At 40.1% G+C, this 13,580-nt stretch overlaps 1 protein-coding gene across 1 annotated transcript; it reads right to left on the minus strand.

Moving 5' to 3' along the window:
- Positions 1-9,656: 9,656 nt before the first annotated feature.
- RTL4 (retrotransposon Gag like 4) lies at positions 9,657-10,586 on the minus strand (the record flags this gene model as incomplete). The annotated part of the gene is made up of 1 exon (XM_084871221.1): positions 9,657-10,586. The coding sequence occupies one exon, from the start codon at positions 10,584-10,586 to the stop codon at positions 9,657-9,659; it is 930 nt and encodes a 309-aa protein (XP_084727347.1).
- Positions 10,587-13,580: the final 2,994 nt, after the last annotated feature.

Raw genomic sequence — 13,580 nt, forward strand, 5'->3', positions numbered from 1 at the left:
TGGATGTAAGTATGTCACCCAAATCCAAAAGGGATCAAGTCTTTTGGACAAATAGGCTACTGGAATTTTCTAAGAGCTGAGACTGAGTGAGTACCTCTTTGGCTATGCCCCTTGTCTTAAATACTTAGTTACATCTGGTATCGCTAGTTGGCCTATTATCCTTGCTCTGCTCATGTCTAACTGCCTAATATATTATCTCAAGGATCTTGGATCTGAATTCTTTTAGGGGAAAATGAACATTGAATTTCTTCTGTAGTTGCTTCATGCTGAGGAGGGACAGGGTTTTAGAGTTTTCTCTCAGAGCCAAGAGACCCTTGCTATCTGTCAGAGGGACAATGAGGCCGGGGCACAGAAGGAGGGGGCTTGTGACCTAGCAGAGACAAACTGTAACAAATGGTCCAGTGGAAGGGAAAGAAAACATTTCAGTTTTAATAACTTATATTGAAATAGAATTTTTCTCCTCAAAATTAACCTTATGTTTATTAAAAGAGCCAAATCAAGATCAATTTACCTATTGTATTTAATTTGGCCTGATTTTTTGCATAAACACAACAAGAATGATAACTAACTACCTTTGCCAGAATTTCATGATTGAATCTTCCCATAGGGCCAGGAAGCCAAGCCATCCAGCTGCTGTCCAGCCTGCCTGTAGTATCTGCTAAGTTAGGTGAATTCCTCACCTGCAGTGACTTCACCTGGGCCCACGCCCTAGGTTTTAAGGCCCATCTCAGTATCCCTCCTACTTGTCACGGCCTAGAGTGTGTGGGGTTTCTGCAGGGAGACAGAGGCATCCTTATTGCTCCCCTTCTACTCTGACCAACTGCCAGTGATGGTAGGGCATGGGCCTGATGCTCCAGTGCAGCCATTTTCAGGGTTCCCAATCAGGATACCAGGCTTTTCCTTGGCATTCTTATTGGCTTTAAGTCTTCAGAGTCCAGACAAGGCTCTTTAAAACATGATACTCCAGTCAAAGTTTCCAGTCAATAAAACCACTATTAGAAACTGGTCTTAATGAATTTATGCAAAGAAATGTATTGCCATGATTATTAAGCATTGCCAAATTTCAGAGGAATTATATAAGGAGAAAAATATACTGACCTGCTTCAAGAGCTTCTGATTTTCCTTGTCACTCCTTTCTATGGATTCTTCAGAGTAATATAACTGTCTTCAAATGACAAGGAGAAATTCAAAATGTGATATATTCAAGTAGACAATTATAGCTGTCCTTGTAGTAGGGTTCCCCCTTCTTGATTTATTCTTAAAATTTCATATGGTCTCTGGGAGGAGCGACATGCCCTCTGAGAAAGGTATAAGGGAGCTTTATTGCTTTACAGGATCTCACATGTCATAAGACCTCACAGGGGCTGTAATTCCTGTAACAAAGGGCTTGAACTCACCACTTCCCTCTGTTCCGAACAGGCCTTCCCTGGTTCCTAAAGTTGAGGTTTGTGCCACACATGACATGGGTATCCACACAAGCCTATAAGACAGTATACAGGCTGCTAACTGTCTTTCAATACAGACCAAAACCAGATGGGTATTTCCCTTGCCCATTTGGGCACCTTCCCTTTTGGCAACTGCATTAAAATCTGTAAGGTTAATGCAATATTATTAACACAGTGAAGTACAATATTGGCACTGTGGCCACCCTAAGTAGCCAAATCTTCTGCTACCATATATGACACATGGTAGGGCTATACAAATATCTTACGGACGTGAGTAAGGTCTATTCTTGACCTTCCCACACAAAGCAAAATTGTCCTTGTATTTCTGGAGTCATGACCATAAAGATGCAGGCATCATCTAAGTCTATTATACAGTTTTCTGCAGGCCACTGTCAGAGCTGTGCATGGTGGCCAGTTCTTCTTTCTAGCCACAAACACAGCCTGTCTAATTTCCATAAAATTTATTCTTAAGTGGGAGAACGTTATTTTGCTGTAAACAGGCAGCTTAAACTCTACATAACTGGGCTTGGACATTTGCCTAGAAAGCCATAATTTATAAGTTTAACATGTGGCCTTAGGTCCTTCCAACCCAACAGGGTCTCTGCCATCCCTCAGACTCCTTTCTTGCAGAATCTCAAAGTCCTGAAGGCTCCCCAATCCAGGGAGAGTGCCTTTCCTTTGTTCTTTGACTTTAAGCTTCCAGTCCAAAACAGCCAGAGTTGCAGTTAGAAACAGCTTTGCATATTGCAAAGCGCTTCTGTGACAGTGGCTTGGGCATTAGACCCTTTGTCTTCCCACCAGTCCCCTTTGTGGCAGAGCAGCAACCAGGCCTCTCTCAAGGGAGTGCACTGGAAGGGGATCTCAGCCCCTCCCTCCTCTTCCAGCAGCAACAGGTACAGAACCCTTTCAGTACATTTGCAAACAGGGAGCTTTCACTAGATCTATCTGCTGCTTTTACAGATCCTGGGTCTGCTGCTCTATTCCTGGGGCTGCAGGAAGCTAGCAGCAGTCACTGGCTTCTGATTTAACTGCTGCAGCAAACAAGCCAAAGGCCTAAGTCTTGTATTGCTTATTGTAAAACACTCATTACTCACTGGGCAGCAGCGGGGCAGCTTTAGTCTCAGATAAATGTCTTCTGTCCCCTGCTTTTCTTGCTGGGGCAGCTCTAGTCTCAGGTAAATGTCTTCTGTCCCCTGCTTTTCTTGCTGCTGCGGCTTCTTCCAGAGCCACTGCAGGCAGCTCGGGCATCCAGCCCCTCTCACCCCCTTCTTTCACCTGGCTCTCGGGGGCTGAGTCTGACTGTTTTAAATCACCAGGACAGCTGAGTACTTCAGCTCTGTTTCTCCTCCGCTTGGCTCCTGGGAGTTTAGTTTTTTTTAATGTATTAAATATACTTGCAGAAAATTTGCAACCTTGAATCTAGTGAAGTTCGGATACGACACTTGGACCAGACCCCTATGCCAGCAGAGGGGTCTGTAGCCTGTAAAAATCAATAAAAATCTATCTCTCCCTGCTTCATAATTAACTGCTGATCCCTCCTTTTTCTGCATTAACCATTTACTCTGACCTCAAATAAGACAAGTGACTGAGATCCTGTATATTTAAGATTTTTACATTTAAGGATACTTCCCTCCTCCCCCCGTAACCATTGTTTTCCCTCATAGATTTTTACTCTAAATCCCTAGAGGATCTTAAGTCCTCCTCCTTTGCTACTCTTGAATTCTCTGACCACCCCCACCCCATCCCGTCCCCAGTCCAGTTGCTTGTCTCCCTTTTCCAATTGTGCATCAGAGGAAGACAATTCCCACAGAGGGGAGAAATGGAAACAGTGGGAGCTTCGGAGAAAACTACAGACTGCCGCTGTAGCAGTCCTCCCTTTCAAAGGCTGAGGTCCAACCTGTGGGGAAAAATGACTCTTAGTCAGAATCCAGTTACAGATCCTATCAGAATCAGGATGAGAGAGGAAGGGAAAGACCAGGTTATGTCCTCTATGAGGATCCTAATAAATAACTGAAAACAACAAGTCAGACAAAACATACAACCACGAAGACAAGAGATGGCACAAGACATATAATCAGGGTTAACGGGGTCCATAGACAGTTAATAACTTCAGCCTTAGTTCTACCTTAGGTGGCTTAACGTTGGGCTATGATATCACAGGCAGGGACAGGGCTGTAAATCTCTCCACCCTGCAGAACTGTAAGCCCTGCCCCTGGAAGTCTCTGATCACCAAAAGAGATAAGAAAACCATAAATGAAAGTTCTTTGTTTTTTGAAATGTCACAAATTTATACCTTTAAATTAACACTAGGATTTCAAATTTTCAATTTAATGCAGCAAATTCACATCTCAGGGAAGAGCAACCAATATACAAACCTTTTTATTAGCTAAATGGGCTGATTCCCTCCCACTGTGATAGAAAGCAAACATCTCTGAGAAAAATAACTCAGCAGCACTGCTTAAGATGTTTGCAGACCATCACAGGTTCAGCCTTTAATAAATCAAACATTTTAGCCCGATGAATCAACAGAAATGCAGAATAAATCAAAGTAGCTTTCTCTTCACACAGACCAGTTAATGAGCAGATAATTATGTCAAGACAGACAAACATCCATACTCACACTCTCTCAGTAGACTAACCCAAACTGGAGCTGAGTAGATAAATGAAACAATGCCAAACTTCTCAGATGGGGTTGTGGGCACTCCCGGCACCCATGCCACAGAACAGAATTCTGGACCAACATCTTGGTGAGAACTTACCAGAGGAATTAAGACTGTGTCCAGTCTCCCTTCTCAGTAGCAAATTGGCTAGTCCCACACAAACAAACAGCAGAGTGAATTAATAATTCCTTCATTTACCTCCAGAGCCCCACATTTATATACTACCTAGTCTGAGTTTTTGACTTCTACCAGGTATTTACTCAGTTTAAACAGTCCACCTGATTCCTGATTAATTTGCCTGAGGAAGCCATATGGTTTCTAGGAAGGCGATCAAGCTCCCTCTTCCAATCACTTGGAGTGGGATGAACTGATGGGGCCCCTACCTTACTGATTCTCTCCACAGGTCCAGAAGTGTCTATCCACTCTCTCCAGATGCTGGTCAGGTCCTGGGCTGAGGTCCGGGAGCACTTGGAGTCCCCCGGTTCAATTCTGCTAAGTCAGCAGAACTGCACCTCCAGGAGGCCTATCTGGCTTCCCCAGGCCCAAAACCTGGTTCACTCAACAGAGGCTAAAAAGCCAAGCATGGGATGATTGTCCCGAAATCTCAGGGAACCAATAATGTTACAGAGAACATGAATAAATCAAACAATTCTCAGAGAGTTTGGAGTTACATTTATTATGTGTGGATCCAGAGGAAAATGTTGCTCAAATTCTGGGCCCAACATGGAGGAATTTTCCCTATTTATATGTATTTACCTTCTTTGTCTCCCAAATATGAGGTGTTTCCGGCCCTTTTTTCAAGTGTGCTGGAGCCTTGAGACCTCAACCAAAGACCTGGCCTGGTGCCAGCACTGATAATTTTGTCCAGGGAAAGTTTAATGGCCTCTCTGAAGTGGGAGCAGTCTCATTTTCCTTATTATTTAAGCAAGCAAGCATTTACAGAAGTCAAATAGCAGGGCTAAATTTTCAAACAGCAGTTTTTATAAACGATGGATGCTTTAATAGGAGATGTAATTGGGTCAGTTTGGTGGGTCACCAGCAGTAGGAATTAAAGTGTTTCCCTCTTCTATCAGAGATCAAATGGCTCTGGCAATAGAAAGATACTGGTTTCAAATCCTAGCCTTGACACTTACTAGCTGCATAACTTTAGGGCTGGTAAGTTAACTGCTCTTAACCCTCATTTCATCATCTTTTATTGAATTTATAACACTACCTGAGCATTAAGAGCCAGAAATGGATATCATTATGTGAAATTAAATGACTATCATTAACAAGTTAAAGCACTAATCACAGAACCACTCACCCACCAACTATAAATTCCCTTACTCTAGGTGCACACAAAGCCAAATTATATGCCCAAAGAGACAAGTTTTCTGTGCATAGGAAAACTGAAATTCTTCATGGTCTTCCACAATGAAGGGTTACTGTGAAGCAAATGGTGAAATAGTCACAACTGGCTGATTGCTGAACTAGATAGATAAAAGGGCCAGTGCCATGTTATGTGTGCACTAGAAGTCACTGATCAGAAAACAGGTTCAAATAGACCCAAGAATTTAAGCATACATAAAGAAGTAATATCAATATTTTAGTGCATGAATATTCAAATATTCAAATAGTCATTATCAATGATGGGGAATTGTGGTCTGAGTACCAGGAGATTTCTACTGACTACTAAATGTTGTACCTCCTTTTAGGCATTTTAGTTTGTAAATGTGAGCAATAACCCTTGTATGAAGGTGACATTGAAGATTTGTGACATTATAGTCCCTTGAAGGTTTTCCCAATCTCTTGGCTAAATGAGGCCTGAAGCTTCATAGAGAGACAGTGAAAGATCGTCACTAATGTAGAAAGATTTACAGATGTGGTACAAGCTCCAAGAGCTTTCCTAAGGGCATGATATGTTAGATTTTGCCAAGATGCTGATATATCTTAAATTCTCTATTTTATTTCAGAGATGGCTATTGTGGTCATAAGCAAGATGGTGCTGGGTGGAGAAGATCTTCCAGAATCTAGAAAAGGGTAATATTTGTTTTGCCATCATGGATAGAGGTTAGGGCAGTGACATTATGGGTCTTATGTGTTGCCATCTGGACAGAATGGAGATGGTGAGAATTAGGTCAGCCATATACACTCTTCTCTCTTCAAAGCTTCTTCACATGGGCTTATGTTTATATGTCTTCATCCATGACAGTGTATTATGATGATCTGACTAAACTATGTAGTATTGTAAGAAGTAATTGCTTATGGCAGGTACCATGGTGCTGAGTATGAGTGAAGGAAAGTGCAGGAAATGAAACCCATAGGTATTTTGAAATTTTATTATAGTTGCAGACAAATGAGAGAAATAAAGAGTGAGGATGATTGACTGTTGGGGTAAGGTTCTCAGGGAGGTTAATATTCAGTGGATTCACTATGATTCACATTGTGGTGTTGACTTTGCATAGTGAAAAATCTTATTTTTTTACAGTGTGCTCACAGGCGATTAGAATCTGGAGGATTGGTGCTACTAAAACTACAAAAAATGTTGTGTAAGCCAAAAACAAATTTATTCATTTATAATAAGAATTAATTAGGCTAGAACACTCGTACCAACTGGTTAGCAAATTTTCTCTCATAAGAACATTTTTATACAGGAAAATATTACTTTTTGAGCATAGAGTTAGAGCAAGGGGAATTAGGTGACAATCTTAATGGCTAATGACACAAATTGAGATGACCTTGTTTCTCCACCTCACTGTAGGTAGACCTACCAAATCATTTGCTGGTCAACATCCCCTCTTTGACTCTAGAGAGATTATGAGTATCCTATGGCTCTTAATTGCCTCTTTTTTTTTATTCCGTGCAGAACATTTTTTTATAAATAATTCTTTCTTAACGCATCATAAAATGATTAGACCCTATCTTGCTGGGTGGCATCAATTATATAGCAGAACTTCCTCCCTAACACTACAACCTTGATTATACCTGGGGGCACTCAAAGCATTTACATTTTCAGACTACATAATTCAGTAGGTTACATTTAATCTGTTTTCTGTAAATTTTAACTTGCTTTACTCTCAGAACAGTTCACTATGGAATATATTCTGAAAACTCGTCCATGTAACTCTTTATGGTAAGTAACGAATTAATTATAGTTGAAGTGGTATATATAATGGTATATATAATGAAGTGGTATATAAAATATTTTGAAGTGGTAAATAAAATGTTTGCTAGCTAGTAAGCATTAAAGTATTATCTCAGCATCCTATTCATATGTTCAGTCTCACTGTTGGATTTTATCACACAGATTACAAGAGATGGCTTCTAGAAGTGGGAGGTGAACTGAAGTTAATAGCCCAAGGTTGATTATCTATTCTGAGAGGATATGAAATATGAAGATTTCTTGGAGAAAAAAAAGTAATTTTGCTGCAGAGGTAAGGTCCAAAGAGGAAACAGAGTGACATATTTTTGTGAGAGGGCACACAATGATAAATTAGGTCCCTAAGATAAGGAAAGATTGGCGATGAAGCCAATTGAATGCTACCATTAGCACTCCAAGAACATACTAGGGTTTGTAAGAAAATGACTTGAGGCCATTCGATGAGTTCTTTATTACAGAATTGGTGGTGCTAGATTTGGATACCTCCTGGTAATTCCCGAGTCACTTAAAGTTCATGTAAATCTATCCTTTAGAGGATCTCATATAATCCTAGTATCCTCATGATAATTCCTTGGAACAACTGAAATATATGCATTCAGGTCTCCTTGTTGTGAGAGCACATGTAGTAAAATGGATGCACAGCAAGCTGTTGACAAAAGAGACCCCTTGTGAATACAAATAAGGGTTGGTACAGTAGCTAGCGAGGCACTGATGGCCAGAAATATCTGGTAGTGCTACAAGATGAGAGTAGTAAGCTCCTAGCTAAGTTTAAGTATTGCCAATGTTAACATAATTCTCCAGGAATAAGGCCAGTACAATTGCACTTTATATTCTGAGAGGTCTTGGTGGCTGCTAGGAAAAATGGAATTACCAATTTTTCTTCAGGGGATCCATTATGGTAACATATATCAGTACTACAAAGCAAAGAATAGAGAACTGGTAATTACTAGGAATCACTGATCATCACTGGATATCATTAAGATTTTAGAAAGTTGTGCCTTTCCAGCATAGTATGATGTTTGTACAGAAGCATTAGGAATCCATAATCAGAGCTGATATATGTCAAGAAAACAACACAAGCAATCCAATCCCCACTTCTTGAGTTTTATGTACAGATGGTGTTTGTTTATATGTCCCAGGATTCTTCAGATGAGATGGTTCAGAAAGTTTCCTGCTGTTAATTGCTCTTCAAGACACTCAATCAGACAAGGACTTCCCAAAGGTCGTCCATAAGAATAGAGCTTGCCAAAACCAGTTTGGCTCAGTGGATAGAGCATCAGCCTGCCGACTGAAGGGTCCCAGGTTCGATTCTGGACAAGGCATGTACCTTGGTTCTGGGCACATCCCCAGTAGGGGTGTGCAGGAGGCAGCTGATAGATGTTTCTCTCTCAACGATGTTTCTAACTCTCTATCTCTCTTCCTTCCTCTCTGTAAAAAAATCAATAAAATATATATATTTTAAAAAAAAGAGTAGAGTTTAACATAAATGGCCAGTGATCCTATATGGTGACCACACTTAAACCTCTAAAGTCAGAAACTTTAGACTGACCCTCAGTCTTCAATGCAGACATAGTAATTATGATGGGATACCATCCCCCAAGTTTCACTAAATACTTGTCAGAAGTCATTATCTTAGACAATTTTAACTTGGCCATACAACATGCAGAAACCTAAAGTAGGTGGTTGGCAAAAAGGAAAGTAAGCTAGACTTGTTAGGGCTTGGCTAAAAATATGTACCTCTCTGAAGGGCTAGTAGTGGACTAACAGTTCCAAACAGTGTTCAAAAGGCCATGCAATCTGGTTTATCAATAGCCAAGAGACCCAGTATGATGGCAACAAAATATAGCTCTACGGGAGGATGGCAGAGCTGTACTTCCATGAAGGTTGGCTTGTGTTGAGGCTGGACTCTAGTCAACAGGTAGAGCAGGAGCCAGCCTCTAGTAGGATAATATTGGTAGGAAATACAAAAATGAAATTAGGTCTTCAGTCCAGAGTCTTAAACCAACAGGGAACAATAAGGGTGAGGGTAAAGAGAGTGGTCCCATTCTTGGCACAGAAGACTCAAACTAGATCTCACCCACTGGTGGGGAAGAGGTTCTTAATGTATTTCCAGGCTCGTTTTCATTGGCAAAGACTAGGCAGAGTTTTGCCTGCAGGGTTACAGTACTCTTGGGAAATTAGTGCCAACTGCAGAAAGTACCTGTGAATTGTTTTAATCGTTGTTGGGTTAGGTTTGGTGATGGGTCAACAAATAAATAATATTTGGTTATTTAAATTTCCAGAAGGACATGAATGTGTAAAGTGGTATCACAGTTCCCCATCTGTATTTTAAATGTTTAGTGCAGGATATAAATCAGTAAGGCTGGAGGTGAGAGGAATGTAAGTTCACAAAGTGACATGCCTTGGCTCCTCTTACTGGTGAGCTGGGTTATTTATCCTTGCTGGAGCTCGTGATCGTTTTGCAAGGCAATCTCTTGTGAAGTGATCAGCTTGGCTGCAGTAGAGGCACAACTGAGTTTCTTGCTGGCGGGCTCGTTTGGCAGGGTTGAGAGGTGGCTGGCTTCCTCTCAGCTGTATATGCTCCTTGGATGATGGACATGAGGGGCTGGAGAGGGTTTGGTAGTGGATCAGTGATGACAACACTGGGAGTGGAGCCTCTGATTGTAAGAGCTCTGGCTTGGCACTATGCTTTCTGTCTAACTGAATACACTGAGTGATCAGGTCTGGGAGGTTGTCCATCATATCTGTGCCACTCACTTCATCCTGAATGGGCTCAGGTAGGCCCTCTTGGAAGTGATCACTCTCATTGGTTTTATTACAGCTCAGATTTTGAGCAAGAGGCTGGAAAATTGTAGCATCCTGTTGAGAGGAGTTGTCCCCTTCATCAACATTAGCATTCACCAGAGGGTTTATTTCCTGTCTTTTGGATTCACCAAATGACTGCTGGAACTCAAGAACAAAGTTTTCATATTGCTTCAACAGAGCATTCTGCTCTGACCTAGATATCATCCCACAATTTTCCATCTGCTGAGACAGGTGGTCAAAAAATAATTTGACTTGGGCATCGTGTATGGGATTGGTGTTCTTGAGAGTTGTCAAATAGTTAGTCACCTGAGCAAGAAACCCTGAGATATTGGCAGGGTCACCATGAAACTGGGATAGATTCTTAAGTGAACAGTGTAAAGGCATCATTGGGATGGCCAGAGCAGGCATGACTTGGTCCCTTAGATTAATATTCTCCTCAGCCAGATGCTGCACTTGTGGCTGCAGAATAAGGTTCTCCACCCAAAGGGAGGAATGTTCTACTTGCATTCTAGGTGATGATTCTGTATTTGTCTCCATTATATCTCCTGGAACTAAGTAGAATTGAGTACAAGTTTAGTAGACCAGTGGTGAGACAGTGGGTTTGCTCTGTGATCAAAGAGACAATATCATGAGCAAGTAGCCAAAGCTGTTAACTATGAAGTCACAAGGAGCTGCTGAGAGCTGAGCTGGAGAGATGGCAAAAACTGCTGTCCACTACTGAATATCACCTCTTCTTCATGGAAAATGCCAATGTTCTGCACATTCAGAAGAAATAAATTACCTTAGGACAAATAGAGGATTTTGAATTAAGAAGATAAATATAAAAGATACAGTGAGTTTCTCTCCCCATTCCCTTATAAGAATTTGCCCTCAGATTAAGCCTTTGGTTCTAAAGTACCTTTATTTATCTTTTAAATCAGAGACTTAAATAATTTTATAATCCATAGTGATCTTAGAGATCATCCACATCAAATTCATACGTTCACAGATGAGAAAACAGAGATCCAGAGAGGTAAAAATGTTTGCTCAAAGTAACACAGTTAGTTAATATTAGATCCAGCATGCTCATCAGGACTGCTATCCAAAACAGAAATTTCTCGGGTACCACAGATATGCTCATTTGCATACACTACTCAGTTCATTCCCCTTGCTACTCAAAATGTGATATGGAAACAAGCAGAATTGACATCACAAGGGAGGTTGTTAGATAAGCAGACTCTCAGGTCCCACTCCAGACTTATTGAATCAGTTTTCCACTATAACAAGATTCCCCAGGAGATTCAAATATGCACTGTTTGAGGAGAGTTGCTCTAAAGAACACTCAGTTTGAACTGTAATAATCACTGGTTGGACTTGACCCTCAGTTACCTAATTCCAGCCTTCACTGCTGTGGGGATCTGATTGCTGTGGTGGTAGTCAATTCATTTTATCTGGCTTTCTAGTTCCTTTCTGAGGTCACATTTTTGGTTGCTATGGAGATGATTAAGACATCACAAGCAAGAAGGGGTGAGGTTAAGAATCTAGGAAATAAGAACAGAATTTCTAAAAAAAAAAAAAATATATATATATATATATATATACATACATACATACAATATATATATATATATATATATATATTGTATATATATATTATATAAAGCAAAATGTTCTGCAGTCCTTCCTGCATTGACAACAAATAGAAAACAACCAGAAAAAGTTAAAAGCAAACCCAAAACATATGGTATACCAGTTGCACTATTCTGCTATGTAATTCCTCTCATTGCCTTTTCCTTGTGTATCATAGCATTCAAATGTATTCAAAATGGCCATTGATGAGCAAAAACTGTGCATCGTTTAATTTAAGACTTGATTCCCTAGCTTGTATTTGATGGTTCCCTCTCTCTAGATTATGAAATTGTTCATAAATAAAACTAACATTTATGTAGATTCAAACTGACCTAAATAAAAGCTTCTTCTACAATGAGTTAGTCGGATTAGATCAAGGTCACAAAGCTCTCTTAAAAGCAGCAGATCTTGCAGGCCCTTCATGAAATGGGGTATCAGGGAACTCAAGAGTGAATTAGTTTTATATCTAAGTTCACGCTTAACTCTGGCTTAGAGTTAAACTGAAAAGAACACACCCAAATGTCCTGAAATATTTTAATGAGCCTATTTTTGTGCTGTTGTTTTTGTAGTTGAAACTGACCTACTTCCAAATCCTGGCCTGACCAAAAGTTGTGTGACTCTGGGCAAGTTATTTAACCTCTCTGAGAACAATTTCCTAACTTTCAAATGGGGTGATGATTTTAATACCTGTCCTACAGTGACCTATGGATTAAATGAGAGGAAAAGAGGTTAGCACAGCTTCATCCAGATGCCAAGTGCTCCATAAATGTTAGTTATCATTATTCTGGGTCCACAGTCTGTTAGCTGACTGAGTTTTAGAATTATTTTTGTTTTGTTTTGGAATTTAGAAAGGTAACACAGAGTATATACTGCTTCTTACATAACATTCCCAGTGATGTCTGGGGAAATATCCCATAATTGAGTCATTAACATTTCTGCATGAGAAAAAATCCTGAATATTTATACTAAAAGAGATAAAGACTAAGTTCATGTCAGTTCAGGTTTTGCTGCTAAATGAGTCTTTCACTGAATTAATGAAAATAAAATAGCTTCCATCCCACAGAATATTTTATTTCAGAATTGAAGATAAGGGATTGGGAACCTGTACCAAACTTTTTTGTTGTTGTTGTTGCAAGGGTGTGATTATAATTTTTAGCTCTCAGTCAGTGCCTTTGGCCATTTATCTCCACCCTCACAATTTCCAGAATCTCTACAGAGGTATCCCTTTTCTTTATAGAATTATGTATTTGAGGTGGCAGAGCATTCATTTTTTTCTAATTATGTAGCACTAGTGAAACACTTACTAAAATTATAAGCTTTATTTCAAATGCAATCCCTACAGGGACACTGTTGTCAACTGCAATTGCTTAATATTTCAAAGAAAATCTACTTTGTCTTATAGGTAATTGCTCTCCTTCTGGAGGTCAATGGCCTTCTATTGGATTATCCCAGCAGATCCTGGGGCAGATAATTTCAGTCTTGAGGAGTTCCAGACTACAGGCTTGGGGAGATAAATAGAGAAAGATGGAAACTCAAATGCACAGGTTGGGCCATCAGACTAGTGAACTTGTACCAGGTCTGACACAAAACTGCATATGTTTAAGCATTTACTTAACTGGTATGGGTTTCAACTACAAAAACAACAGCACAAAAATAGGCTCATTAAAATATTTCAGGACATTTGGGTGTGTTCTTTTCAGTTTAACTCTAAGCCAGAGTTAAGCGTGAACTTAGATATAAAACTAATTCACTCTTGAGTTCCCTGATACCCCATTTCATGAAGGGCCTGCAAGATCTGCTGCTTTTAAGAGAGCTTTGTGACCTTGATCTAATCCGACTAACTCATTGTAGAAGAAGCTTTTATTTAGGCTCATGCAATTACCTAGAGCAATTATATTGCTACTTTCAAGTATCAGGCCTTCT

This window comes from Pipistrellus hanaki (assembly GCF_964339955.1).
Source record: "Pipistrellus hanaki genome assembly, chromosome: X".
Taxonomy (NCBI): domain Eukaryota; kingdom Metazoa; phylum Chordata; class Mammalia; order Chiroptera; family Vespertilionidae; genus Pipistrellus; species Pipistrellus hanaki.